Source organism: Glycine max, chromosome 1 (genome assembly GCF_000004515.6).
Source record: "Glycine max cultivar Williams 82 chromosome 1, Glycine_max_v4.0, whole genome shotgun sequence".
Classification (NCBI taxonomy): domain Eukaryota; kingdom Viridiplantae; phylum Streptophyta; class Magnoliopsida; order Fabales; family Fabaceae; genus Glycine; species Glycine max.
This window is the reverse complement of record NC_016088.4, coordinates 55,850,229-55,865,262: the sequence shown is the minus strand read 5'-3', so window position 1 is coordinate 55,865,262 and position 15,034 is coordinate 55,850,229. Positions and strand designations below refer to the sequence as shown.

The following is a 15,034-nucleotide window of genomic DNA, read 5'->3' as shown; positions in this document are numbered from 1 at the left end:
AATTTGGGACACTATGATATATATATATATATATATATATATATATATATATATATATATATATATATATATATATATATCCTTTTCTTCTCATCACGTGTTTGTTTAATAAAATAAAAATGAATTATGATAAAAATTTTGAATTAAAATAAAAATATAAAAGTATGAATCTCATTTTATTTTACTTAAAAATGTTAAAACAGATCAAAATTCATGGGCCAATTTGACCTACCATAAGTTCGGATTAGATTGAATTAAAAAAAATCACTTAATTCAAAAATTAAACCTAACTCACCTATGAGGTGATCCATCCAAGTTAAAATTTTGATTAATCAAATTGATCCACCTAAAAACCAAATTAGTGTCAAACTCACTACTTTTGTGTTTCTCTATTTTTTTAAGTAATTTGTAATGTTGTTTTAGACTTCAAATAAACAACTTCTCTCCTTCAATGTTTTTTAATATTTGTGTTTTACAATGTTTCTCAAGACTATTATGATTATTTTGGTTCTCATTCCATTCAATGACAGTATTTTAATATTTTATAGCTTAATGAAATTTAACCTCATGAAGTTAAAAAATAATATTATCATCTATTATTTAAAATTATGCAAAATATTTATAAAAAATAAAAAAATTTGATTTTCTGTTGATTATTCTTTTTTAAAGAAAAATTGTTTTCTTAATTTTAGATGGACCGGTAAACCAGCCCGTTTAACCTACCAAAACACTCTGTTCATACTAAAATTTTAAAAACTCAACACAAAGTGAGTCAAATTGAACCAAACTATTTATTAGGTCCATTAAGATGGGTCGAACCCAACAGATTAATTTTACTATTGATTTTTCTTTTTTTTAGTTCTCTTTCACTAAATATATACACTCGATGAATATATACTTATTATTTTCAATGATAATATGACATGACCCGCCCCATATGTTGTAACTTGCAGGTCATTTGTTCAGAAAAAAATAAAACTAGCAATTCATTGAAAAACGATTAACTATAAAAATAAAGAGTATTCTAACTATTTTTTGAATTAAATTATTAAATTTATGATTTAATTCTTTTAAATTAACTTTTAATACATTTTCATTATGTCAGTTGTATACTTGTATTTACTGATTTACACATCTGACAAAATGTATCTAATCAAGATTCCAATCTCATCATCTTCACCGGTAAAACCATTTTATTAAAAAAATAGTAATACAATTTTAAAATGGAAAATATTTAATATATAATTACTTTTTCTTTTATACATTTCTTTGAATTTTCTTTCTATTACATCACTTATTGCATATATTACATTATATATCTCTTTTTTCCTTTTCCTTTTTATTTTTATCTTTCTTTTACTTCATGCACCCTAAAATGGGGTATATATTTATCATGGTTGTTTTTAAATTTGTCACAAAATCCAAACTACACATCATATTCATGTAGTTGTTCTATCGAGGGAGTAAATATAAATAAAGTTTCAATTATATTTACAGAGTTCAGAGAAGACTTACAAATAAACATGATTTCCATGTGTCTATATTTATACTGAGTGGTTAACAGTTACAAATGTAATTTGAAAATTCACATTAAATTTACAAAACTTACAAAACAACGTTTAATATTTATTAGTAGTTTTTTTTCAGAAATATTTATTAGTATTTATTTGATTCTACTCAGTAACTAATGGTTCCATCATAAATTTATCAAATTAAAAAATTGCGAGTATCAATAGTTGATATTGGATGTTCATATATTTTTATTAAATAAGAAGAAAGGGAGTTTTATGCGTACAAATAAATGAAGTTATAAAATATTTATAAACAAGAGTTTAAGTTATTAAAAAAATTATAAACAAAAGTCTTGTTAACTAGTATCTTAAAAATGCCTGTAAACAAAGTAATAAATAAAAGATTTTTGTTATAAATAACAGTATGAGTGCATGCGTAATATCGAATGGTACACATTTTTATATAAAAAATTAACTAATATAATCAAGTATGGGTGTAAAGTAGCCAGACCAAACCAAACATTAATAGGCTTGAATTTGACCCAGTTCCTAATTGTAAAGCGTAGCTTTTTTACTTATTATAGGTCATTTTAAAGGTTTGATTTGACCTGTTTCAATATCTAACATGACCTAAACGCCTACTTACTAAATAATTTGTTTTATATAAGACCTATAAATGGACAAAGATATTCCAGAATGCCAATTGGAACATTTTAAGTTATTTAGCCAACCTACTGATTTGCAGTGTCCACAATATCCCCGGTTGATTGTTAATTCCTTCCTTGATAACACTCCTATACCAAAATCAACTAATTAAGATAGAGAAAAGAAAATTTGAATGGGTAAAGTAAAGATACAAGTGTTTTTCTCCATTTATGAGAGAGAAAGAATAACTCCTTTTCGATATTTATAGAAGAAATGGAAACTATCAGAAACAGATATACATGGGAGTTGATGGACTTACTCGAAAGAGGAAAAAGGGTTGGACTGAAGTGGGTTTACAAACCCAAATTCAATAAAAACAGAGAGGTGGACGAATATAAGGCTAGACTTGAGGTGAAAGACTATACTAACAAACATGGAATATATTACAATGAAGTTTTAGCACCAGTAGCACGCATGGAAACCATTTGCTTGGTGATAGTATATGGCTATATGCAACTGTAAAAGGATAGAGTGAATATTTATCATTTAGAAGTTAAGTCAGGATTTCTACAACGAAACAGTTTTTGCGAAGTAACGTTGTGGTTATTGGCAGAAGGGAAGTGAGCAAGCACTACGTGTTACATTGTTTATAGGAAAATAATTCATCTTACCGCACCACAAAATGCAATAAATGCTTCTTGTTTTGATGACAGGAAATCCAACTCCCAAATGACAGCCCAACAACTAACAAGCTGCCCATTACTATATGCTTAAGAAAATTTTCTCAATACAAGCAATATAAAAAGAAAACATGTGATAAAACATAGAAAACCATATTATTTAAATGAAAAAAAAAATTAATGAGATTTTTCCTCCAATTATTTAAATAAGTGAAAGTAAATAAATGTATTATATAAAATGAATTTAACTTGAAAACTTAAACTATTTTAGTATATTGTTTTTTCTTAACTTAAAAATTGTTTTTTTTTGTTGAAATATATATATATTTTTAAATAAAACAAAATGTGAATGCTACAAACATTTCCCCTACCATAGGGGGAGTTGCTTTTTATATGTGGAACCTACACAATTTCTTATCTATTTTTTTTAATAAATAGTAAAAAATTGATATTTACATCCTATTTCTCTCAATTTCACTTTCTTTCTCTTTGTTTCCAGGCAAATAAACATAACAAGGTATAAGAAAATTGCCAAGTGAAACGCATGGAGGCAGTTGGAATAAACATTTTTGTAACATATACTGAGACATGATAAACCATTCCACAGTGGCTTAGGCGAGACATAATGGTTCCATATACAATAATGATGAGGACAATAAAAATGACAACCAAATTGCCTCTTGAGATAATTATAGCCGGTATGCACTGGACAACACTGATATGCACAACCAGTTAGAAGCCACAATAACTACAAATAATAAAAAAAGCTATCATTACATGATTACAGCACACAGCAGCAGCTGCAACTGTATAGGCCCGTATCAAAGTATATTAACATGGCTGTGAATCGAAAGTGTGCAGATTCCTCAACATGGCTGCTAAAAACTTCCCTGACATCGATCTTCTACACTTCCTCTTGACTGAGGGTGTTACTTTTTAAGATGTTATACTTGCAGAGGGGGCATGTAGCATTAATATACAGCCATTTATCCACACAGACACAGTGAAAATGGTGACCACAAGGAAGTTCTCTTAGCTCAACCCCATCATCGTAAGAAGAAAGGCAGATGCAACATTCCTATAGTACAACACCAAAAATGAAAAATTTGAGATTAGCAGAGTTCAGAGTGACTGAGGATGCAGCTATTATTGTCAGGCCAGAGTTACTATATTAAAATTATCTAGCATGCATTCAAACCATAATGTGGAGGTGAAAATACCCCATACACGCCAAGCATACACAAACATATATTTACAAATTCCATCCTTCAGTGTAAGAATTTGTATTTTACACATCAAAACTGTGATAGTTACACTAAAAAACAGTATGCAACAAAGTCTCTGTTTGAAACATGGAATATAGTGAAACAATATCTACCAAGAGACGGAGCAACAAAACCAACAGAAAAGGGAGTTAAAGGTTACACCCATACATAACAAAAATTTATGACATACCGCATCTTCCTCAGCAAGAACATGTTCAATAGGTGAATCAGCCTGGCATTCGGTCATTATTCCTCCAACAGGTCCTTGTATAGTACCGGTAAGTTTCTCATTACTTTCAATTCTTCGGAATTTAAACTTTGACAACTGCTCAATGTCTTCCTTTGATGCCCCTTCCTGTTTTTTTTTACCCAGACGAGGACAATTAATACATAACAATTTATCTCCTATTAAATAGTCCTAGGCTAGACAACATTGACACCATGACTGATCAAACACAAACTAAAATTTAGATATACAGTTCATTTGTGCTGGTCATCAACCAACTTGTAGCCAACAAGATTGCATTCGCCATGCCAATAATTAGCGATACACTCACAACCAATCACAAAGTCAAAGGAAATCAAGTTGCATGGAAGAGTTTGTAATAGAATTGGATCAGAATAAAGGGGAAAAAAAACTGTTCATTGACAGAAGCCTCTATCCCCAGGTCTGCATTAATGGGATAATAGTTGCAATAACACTCCTATTCCAGGTGTGACAGACATAGACTCTCCCCTAACTTGCTCTCTCAATCTATCAAGAACTGTCCTAACTCACTCCCCATTTCCCTAACAATACCCATCCCCTCCCCCCAAAAAACGTTTCACCTTGTCCTCAAGGCAGTGGCCTGAACATGAAATTTAGCAGCCTATCCTATCCCAGCAACAACCATCTCCCGCTCCTAAATCTTCCTCCAGTAACATCACTGCAAATTGTTTGTTCTGACCTAAAACCCAGCCCCTTCTTGATCTTTTCTAGTTTTACATCAGAAAAGGTCTTCAACCCCCTCCTTGGCTTCTTAAAGTACCATTAGGTCTTGGCTGCAGAATCCATCCTTGGCAAAAATAAAAAGTAAAAATTCCAACTTACAATATTTGGGTTTTCTCTCCAGATCCCATTTCTCTAATTTTACCATAAAATAATATTCATACTATAATTTGCCTCACCTTCAACCCTGAAAAATCTAAAAAATACAAATTTCTGAGGGTTTCCCACAAGCAGAAAAACAGAGGACCTAGAGAGAGCACCCTAATATTAGGATCATGTGTATAATATCCACTATGTTTTTGTTATACTGTAAGAATGAGTCATGTTCAGCATGTTAGCACACAATAGTACAGTAGTAGGACAAGTCAAACTAGGTAACATTGTGGAACACATTCCAGTTTAACACCCGTTTAATCTGCCCATTCATGTGTTCTACAAATCCAATGATTCCAGCTTTAATTTTTAACAAATTATTATTACATATGTTGAAATGGTTAAATTTGCAAAGTTACTTCAAAGATCATTAACGCCGAGCAACTTCCTACCCATTTTTATACAGAATACAGTGCTTGAAATTGGAGTTTCTGAGAAACTAGATTCATATAGCTTTACAGACTTCAAAACACGAGCAGGTAATGACCAATCAAACATGACTTACCTGGTCTGCAACTGCATAAAGAAGTGCAATGATACATGGAAGGCAACAGCAAACAGCAATACCAATGATGCACGCAAGTGCAACACAGAAAACAACAAAGAAAACATCAAAACCCAGGAAGATTATACATAGCCTGCAAAGCATGTAGATTCTGTCAAAAGTATTCAAATAAAATAAGAAAATATCAGCAGATTTTCCAAAAGATGAGTAAATTACAAGTGAAATGTTTAATAAGTAATAACAGATGTATGAACAATTTGAATTAAAGAGACTAAGAGGACAAACCAGTAAAGCTGAGGAGAGTCTTGGGCTAATGCTTGACCCCCAGCTGATACCCAGTAGAATCCAATAATCCACCAAACAAATGAAAACATTGTATTTGCTGATTCCAAATGCTTTGCAACACTGCTAACCGACAAACAGTGAATTGATGCCCCAAATTAGAATTTGATTGTCCAAAATTTATTTAACCAAAAAAAATACATTAATAAATAATAGTAAAATTTAAATCTTAAAACTAAAATATATTATTTTGTTGAACTCAGTAATCCTCATCATTTTTCTGCTTGCAGTAGAATTATAGATTGAGTGGAATATCCAATGTTTAAGAAATGATTAATAGGTTCAATAGAAGGTTGAGTTGGAGATTGATTCAAGATGAGTGAGGGGGAAACTCAGGCAGATAGAGTTTTGAAAGAGAATATAAAAAAAAAAAAAAAAGCAAAGAAGTTCTTTGTGAAAGTACACTGGCAACGATAATGATTGCTTTAGTACACAACAATAATATCTGGTCCAGAATGAACACAACAGAGATAATAAACGATGAAACATGAAATAATGTTTCTATCTCTTTAATGTCCATTCAAAACCTCGGCCTTTGGAATTGTAATTTTATGGTCCAAGTTAAAATTTTATAGTAGTGACTTATGTTTCATGTATTTGAAATTGTTACTTAGAATTGGAATTTCTTAGGGCCCATTTACTTATTTTTCATTTCATGTTTTCACTTTTTAGATACAAAATTGACACCTTATTTCCAATTTGTTTCCTGTTTTCAAAGATTTGTATAGGAAACACTGAAAACAACTTTTTTTTTTTGTTTTCTCTATTTCTTGTACAGATTCTTGAAAACAGGAAACAGAGTGAGCACAAGGTGACCATTTTGTAATTAAAAAGTGAACACAAGTAAATGGGCCTTTAGAATTTTGACTTGGGGCCTAACTCAACCCCACAAAATTGGGAGTAAACACCTCCCTTGAGGCTACAAATAATGCAACCGCTATAGATGCCCACAATCAAGGCAAGCTAAAAGTGACCACAGTTAAGGAGGATTTCCAACACTCCCCCTCACACTTTACACCCAGAGCTACGGGCCCAGAATGTAGCAATGCATGTGGTCCAAACATAAATCTAAGATAGACTTTGATACCATCTTAGAATTTGGACTTAAGGCCAAACTCAACACCACAAAACCATCTAAGCTCTATTTAACCCATATCTCTAGTTGATGTGAGACTAAACACCACCCTTGAGCATGTAATTAAAGTAGTCCCTAAAGAGGCAGCAACTAAGATGGGCTAAGGGTGACTACTATTAAGGTGGCTTTCCCACATTATTCTAAATCTAATGCACATGCTAAACAAAAGGGTGACCCAATGCACAAGTATCAGAAATGAATTAGGCAAAATTCAATCTAAAAAGCTCAATCAAGAGGGGAGGGTTTCCTAGGTCTTGTAAAAGCTACTTTGGGCATTCCTAACCAATGTGAGATATCTCTACAACAAAGCTCTCCTCTTTGATGTCTATGGATGGTCGATACACACAACCTTATCGTCACAAGCAAAGAAGCTACTTCCAGGATTTGAGTCCCTAACCTCCAAGGCAAAAGGCAGCAGCCGTATCAATGTGCCAAGGGTCACCCTCACACATGCTAAATAAGATAATTAAAATTATGAGGCCTATTTTCTTATTTCAAGGCTGAATTCCAAATCCAATCCCAATAGGCAATCTTGGCCTAAGAAAACCGAGGCTGAAATCTGAAATACACTCAGTCACATCCCTTGAGTGGGCACGGAGAAGGAAACGCCAAACACTTCGGCCTAAGCCTAACGGGAATGAGCAACAATGAAATGACAAGATCAGGTGCTCCGGGAATAGTGAAAATTGGTTCGTGTTCCGCTTCCAAACTCAGTTGTCTTTGCCCAAGTGTGAGCTGCGTTGACGTAAGGCCTGAAGATTGAGAGCCTCATATCCCTGACTTCAGAGTCCTACGGTCTTCTTTCTTCTCCCTAATTCTCTGTAATAACGAATCTTAACCCTTGCTGTGGTTCAAAATTGATTCATTTCGGTATATAATCTTACACACTTACACCTGTGCTTTGAGAAATTCAACAAAAAAAAAGCCTTTTAACAGAAAATTAGATGACACGGCAATCTCTGTCATATCTCATTTTACCATGAAACTTACATTATTTTCCCTTTTCATTCACTCCTGAATTCGGGAGAGACCTTGGAGCTCTTGAAATTCAACAAGCTTTCGATAAGAGAAGGCTACAGTTGCTACATCATAACTTAATCTAGTGTTATCATTCACAAAAACAATGAACATGGCAACACTCACACACGTTCACTCAATTTCGTTTATATAACACGGAATTCCAAAAGTTCACACGAAATTATTCACCAAATAAAAATCCGAATTAAACTAGGAAAAAAAGAAGGAAGAAAGCACTCACCTAGTACCCTCGTCATCGAGTTGGCCCAACGACACATACTGCGCCGAGCCAGAAGCAGAACCCTCCCTCGAAGATACACTCAAATTTCCACTGCTGCTCCCAACCCTGTCTTGCACTGACGAGGCGGCGGCGCGTTGCTGCCTCCTCCGCCTCCTATACTCGACGCAAACGCAAACCATGTGAAGGACGCATTGCATAGCGTACCCTACAATCCACAACCTCAGAGGCATGCCCGGCGCTTCGCTCGCGCTCAAAACCAGCACGGCCCCCGCCACAACCACAAACGCGAAGTTCCACACGATGTCCAGAACCACCACCGGCTTCGAATACGCCCAATCGCTCTGCCGCTCCTCCAATTGCTCCGCCGCGGCCTCCCGGACCAGCATCGACGGCTCGCGCATCATCCGGCGCCCGCTCGCCCGCCGGAGGAACCGCGCCGCCTGCCGTAGCCGCTGTCGCCGCGAAAAACCGCGGCCGGAGGTGAGCTCGTCGGAGGAGCCGCCGGAATTGGCGAGCAGCGGCGTGGAATCGACGATGTCCTCGGAAGATGACCTTGTGGTGGCCATGTTGGTGCGTGTTGAGATTGAAAGAAGCCGATTCGGTGAGTCGAGTATTGAGTGGTCGGTTCAGAACATGGAGGAAGAATTGTTGTTGTTGAGTTTCGGTGAATGAATGAATGATTGTGGTTTTGATTTGAACGGAAAAGAAGAGATAGCTTAGCTTAGCTATGTGCAAAATGGAAAAGAAATTAAAAACCAAAGAGGATTTTATATAACAGACTCTGGGTCTGGGTCCACAAACACCCATTTTAATTCGAGGAAAAATAAATAGGTCAAGTCCTTCATGTTTTAATTGCTTTCTCGATTTTTTTCTTACTTATACTTATAATCAAGGCTTTACTAAATTTTTAATTAATCTCTTAAAAATTAGAATAAATTCATTTTTCTCTTAAAATTTAAAAATATATTTTAATTTCTCAAATTTTAAAAGATATACTTTTAGTTCCTAAAGTTAGACGAATTTAACAAAAAAATAATAATGATGTTCCACTTGAAAGTGAACACCTGTCAAATGTTGTCATGTTCATTTTACATAATTTTCATTAATGTTATAAAAAACATTTTTTTAAAAATTTGATAAATTTATTTATTTGTTATAATTTGAGAGCCGAAAAAAATTTATCTCAAATTTTAAAGACTCGAAATATAATTAAACCTATAATTAATTTCATTTAAGCATGATATGTGTACTAGACTATTAGCTAAGAAAAGATTGAATATTTTAAATAAATGGTCTAAAAAGGTATTATACTGATATTAACCTAATTGTTATGTATTTATGAATAGATTATTATTTTTGTAATAATAACGAATAATAAAAAATTGTCTTTTTATTCTGAGCAAATTACTTAAATATTAAATAAAAATAAGATTGAGAGACTTGATTATAGAGATAATCCCGTATTGGATTAAATCGATTTTAAAGAAAAAATCATTGAATTCAATCACTTTTGATTTTTATAATCTATCATTCAAACAATTTTTGAGTCAAAATTTAAATAAGATATGGATTACTTAAATAACTACTACAAAATATCTTTAATTAAGCATATTTTTTTATAAATAAGCAAAAGTTATGTGATAATTTTATAGGTATATTAGAACTAAAAGTATAAATGTGAGTGGTACATAAAATTTATAAATATACATGTGTATAAGTTTGGTTTTGTTTGAATGAGTTTTCAAACTAAAATCTGAAATCCAATTCAATAAAAAGTTTTAATTTTTTCATTTTTTTTTGGATTTTGTTTTGCCCTGTTTTCATTTTTTTTGGATTTTGTTTTGATTGGTTTATGAACTCTTACCTAAATGAGGAACTGAGAGGCGTTTTGCCATCGAAGTAAATTTAGAGAAGGCTGGCATACACTGTACATTGATTTTAAGGGGGAGCTTGATGAAACAAAATGAATTGAATTGGGCCGGTACACAATATACAGATAAATGTCATTTGGAAGTACAAACTACTTTATGCCGGATAAAGGGTTACAGGAGAGAAACCCCTCAGCGACTACTTGTTTGGATTTTGTATTGATAGATTCTTATATATACCACATTAGACATTAGTGGTCATGCTGATGAGAAGAATTATTGGATTTCTTGATGATTCCTAAATCACCTCAAGTATGATTGTTTTACATTCTAATTTATTTTAAACGGTATAATGTGGTTGTTAAAGTTTGATTAATTCTTCTATTTGTTTTAGAATTTGATATAATTACTTTTAAATCATTTAGCATAACTAAGAAATGTCTACTTAAATTTTTCTTGGTGTGAGCCAAGAACCCCTTAACCGAAAATCAAGGACTAGATGTCTGCATAAATTAATACTATTAGTTATAGATTTTATATTAAAATATCTATTATAGAAAGAAAAATACAGTATATCAAATAATTAATTAACTTAAACAATTCAAATAGTAACTCAAACAATTAAGGCAGGTTACAAATGTAGCTGATGTTGAGAGAAGTTAAATGAAGAAAAACAAGTAAATCAAGAAGCTTACAAATCCTGCGTAACATGTCACTCGGATAACTTGAAGTCAAAATAGGTCACAGAAGATGAGTATTCATTGAATTGAATGCATCTCATGCATTTTCCATAAAATAAATTAAATAATTCGATGGTTAAAATGTCCTCCAGTGAATATGTCATTGGAGAAGAACTGAACCCCACGAAAGATTTCACTAGTCAAGCAAAAGAGAGTTTTTACATACTATAGGAGTTGGGAAGAACCCACTCAAGGAAGTCTCGAGAGAACATTAGAACAAGTCATTTGAAGCTGAATCTCTGATCATAGAATTCATACAAAAGAAAACTAAACTTCAACTTAGAAAGTAATTAAAGGGTTTAGAGCTAAATACGTACGTACAATAGGTTAGCATAGCAAGATTAGATAACAATACACTCAAAATCCATAATCAAACAAAACATATACGTGGGTCAGTATTTATACGGGACATGCATTCCAAGCTTGTCCAAACGACCAGAACCAGGGTAAGCTTTGTTAGTGAAGCTTGCGTGTAATGCGGCTATCCTTTGTGTGGCCAATCCATGAAGCGAGTACCTGTTTGATGAACTACACCTCTCATACTGTGGCCTCTGCTTTGGAGCACTCAGAGATCTTAACTTTGCCTTTGAAGACTCTGTGTAAGCCATGTAACTTGGATAGTTTGGTTCAGAATAACCACTTAAGAAGCTTCTTGAGCCATCACTCCTGGTAGGAGTAAGAGGGCTTCTTTTGGAGGCACCATCTTTAGAAGAGGAAGATAAAGATAAAGCTTGAGGACTATTATCAGCAGCGCAAAATGAACTCTCCTCAAGCTCGTTGATTTTTAGAGGGCTATTATAAGAAGATGGACTTGTGGTGGTTAAATTACACCCACTGTAATGATCCGAAACAACCATAGCTTGGCTAGGGGAGTAGAAGAGGTTTCTACGTTTTGATGTCACGTGTGGTTTTACAGAATCAATTTCTAGAATCCTCACACTTCTCTCTTCATCCATACTACAGCCTCTGGTCCATGATCTTCGTTGAGTCCATGGTTGTTCATCAATGCGACTATCTGATGATCTACTCCTGCATCTCTCTTGATTGCCGCCATTGATCTGTACACGGGATTTAGAGCTGTTTCTCTACAATCATAGGAATGCTTCCATACTTAAATTCACTCACTAAATTTAATCATGTACAAAATGAAGGTAAAATACCTTGAGTAGTGGTGACGAGTACTGATCATATTTCATGCTCTCGGATCTGATGGGGATTTCAAATTTGTCTGGTGTAGCTGGACCCTGTGAATGAATTAGGCACCATTGATCAAATTTTAAATATGCTCAGCCATGTCATATAATTGATTATGTAACTGATTTACTATGTTTGGAAAATCGGTGCCAAGGCCCTTAACGTAAGTTGGATCCAAAAGTATGCCTTTCCTTGCTTTTGAAAATGTAAGTTGGGTTGACAACCCAAACACACTCTTAAAGGCAACCAAACTAGAACAAGACAAAAGTTGGCATTCTTCTTCGATCACTTAACTGTATTTTAATTTTAAAAAAAGAAGAAGAAGAAAGAAAAAGAGAGGAAAAACTAAATGTAAGAGGCAATTGAGAATGCTTACACGGAGGTGGGAAGTGGAAGAGGGGGAGTGCAAAATTTGGGCCCGGCCAGCACGGATTTGGGCCTGTACACGTAAGAGTGCTTGCACTCTTTGCAGCCACTCTGCTGTGCGCTTCCTCTCAATGTGACCTCTCACTAATGCCTGTAGCTTCACCAATCCTTTCAACGCTCGAAGGGCTTTCCTTGCCTAAAAATTTCAACACCGATCAGAGACCAATTATGCATAATTAATATCAGGATTCCTCCAAGTTTGAATTCAGGTCTGCAGGCAGTGGTAATGAACTACATTGATGATTATAAATTAAAATTAAAATATTTAAATACATATAAAATTGAAATTTAAGGAAACCATAGATACCAAGGATCCCTTAAGTACCTAATAATTTTTCCATATAAGAAAATTAATAGTATTAATAGTGTCTGTGCTGTATTCAAAAGCATTATTGAAGTATGTCTACATATGGAAACATTAATAGTGTCGTCAACTAACCCAACTAGGATGTGCTGAAAAAGTCATCCAAAAGAAAGGTATCTTACATTACAGGGTGGCGGTGCTCCTTAGATTTGTATATCTGTCCCCACAAAAAAACCAAAGAGACAAGCCAAGGATGATTCTTTTATTTACCAGAGAAAAAGTAGTCGAGTCACAGATCACCTGGTTAAATCCTTCTACACAATTAATCTGCGAATCTATCCTTACGTCAAAGTACCAGCGTTACCAGTTGTTCGTAAAAGTTTCTCCCAAAATTCCAAAAAAATAAAATACCAAAATAGACGTATAAATTGCAAGGGTCAGTTAAGAGAATATAAAGATTTAACTCGATTAATTAAATAATTATTATAAATCTCCAGACATGATCTTCTATTTATGTAAATAAATTAATCTTGGCAATGAATTTATATAATACTTTATAAATCTCGCTGGCTGTACGTGCGTGCATATATAAAAGTGAAAAGGAAGATGGCATTTAATTGTGAAAACGGCAACACGGAGGGAAAAGAAAGGAAGCGATGGGTGACGCTGAAGGCACCTCGATGGGTACGCACGCGTTAGTAGCTGTCACCGAAAGAGAACACTTTGTAATTAATGTTGATTCAGAGGAAATGCTAAACACCATATTTTTGTATGAGGCCACGAGTTTAGAGCCAAAAAACAAACAACTGAGCTCAGTAGTAGAAGAAGGATAAGGGAAGGAATCATTCATCAAGTTGGCAACAAAACACACCACCGTTTCGCAGATACGCCAAATCTGCAAGACATGGGATGGTACTTGCTATTTTCGCTTTCGACCCAGTTAACAAATCTCCCAGGATCTTTCATTTTCTTTTTTTCCCCTTAAACCTCGTTTCACCACTAGCACTTAAACAAAATGACAAAGAAACCGTAATAAATTAACGTTGTATGTAAATTGCAACAGAGATATTTTTATTCTTATTTTTTAATCTTCAACTAGAGTCCATCCTACTCAAGTCATGCCATTGATTATGTTAAAGTAATGTATTTTGGATGATAATATTAAGAAAACGAACCAAAGAGCCTCGAAAGGCAGCTTGAATCTTGACGGCAGCCCATTCTTCAGGAGTATTGCCTCCGGCGGTGGTGGCAGGGCAGCGGCGGGGGGTGGCGGCTACGATGCGGGTGGGGTCCTTTTCTCTGTAGGACTTGACGAAGGTCCAGCGGCGTTTTTCTTTGGGAGACGGCGAGTCTGGTCTTTTGAGACCGAGAAGGCCGCGAAACCATTTGGAAGCCTTACCCATTTGGTCTAATGAAAAAACATTAACTTAATGCTTTGGCTTTAAGACAAGAAGCATTGTAGATTACTAACCATACTAGATTGTACGGTCATGGAGGGGAGTTTCTGAACTGAAAGGAAGAAAGAGAGGTCAGAGGTGGCTTTTTGTGTAAGCAAACTGTACACGGGAGCATAGCAGGGACTCATTCTGGACCCAGACCGTGAAACCAAACTACTACCATATATAATGATACGTTTGCATTAAATTATTTCTTCTTTTTTCTTTCTTTCACAAACGTTTATATTATTGATTATTGATTTTTATGAGTGTATTGATTTGTGTAGCCAGTAACATTATTGAAGAGTGTGTATTGGATAAAGGAAAAATGACAGAGAAATAGGAAGAAGGGAGAATAAATGGTAATAAAATACTACTCTCTCCTGTCACAAAATCACAGAGGCTTAAAGTTATGTTAAAAATTTATTAATTAGTAGTATATTTTAATTTGGTAAAAAAGAAAAAAAATTTGATGATAAGTGTTAATTTTATTATAAATATTAGTTGAAATTTCAACTTGTGATCTTGTACTCATTTCTTCACCCTCCTCCGGTCATTAGATCATCTTTATATGTTCATTTTAA

At 34.1% G+C, this 15,034-nt stretch overlaps 2 protein-coding genes across 3 annotated transcripts; both read right to left on the bottom strand.

Annotated features, from left to right (window-relative positions):
* Positions 1–3,390: 3,390 nt before the first annotated feature.
* Positions 3,391–9,274, bottom strand: LOC100790497 (E3 ubiquitin-protein ligase At1g12760). The gene is made up of 5 exons (XM_003517410.5): positions 8,483–9,274; positions 6,033–6,152; positions 5,748–5,880; positions 4,292–4,456; positions 3,391–3,914 (listed from the first exon to the last, which is right to left on the bottom strand). Exons 1-5 carry the CDS (start codon positions 9,046–9,048, stop codon positions 3,741–3,743), a joined length of 1,158 nt encoding a protein of 385 aa, XP_003517458.1. The 5' UTR covers positions 9,049–9,274; the 3' UTR covers positions 3,391–3,740.
* Positions 9,275–11,230: 1,956 nt separating this feature from the next.
* On the bottom strand, positions 11,231–14,821 carry IQD3 (protein IQ-DOMAIN 3). Of its 2 annotated transcripts, none has more exons than XM_006573701.4 (4): positions 14,190–14,821; positions 12,661–12,846; positions 12,251–12,334; positions 11,231–12,148 (listed from the first exon to the last, which is right to left on the bottom strand). In XM_006573701.4, the coding sequence occupies exons 1-4, from the start codon at positions 14,415–14,417 to the stop codon at positions 11,483–11,485; spliced, it is 1,164 nt and encodes a 387-aa protein (XP_006573764.1). In that variant the 5' UTR covers positions 14,418–14,821; the 3' UTR covers positions 11,231–11,482. The 2 variants fall into 2 exon arrangements, with proteins under 2 accessions (XP_006573764.1, XP_003516692.1); XM_003516644.5 differs by having other exon boundaries at positions 11,231–12,175; positions 14,190–14,798.
* Between the last annotated feature and the right edge of the window lie 213 nt (positions 14,822–15,034).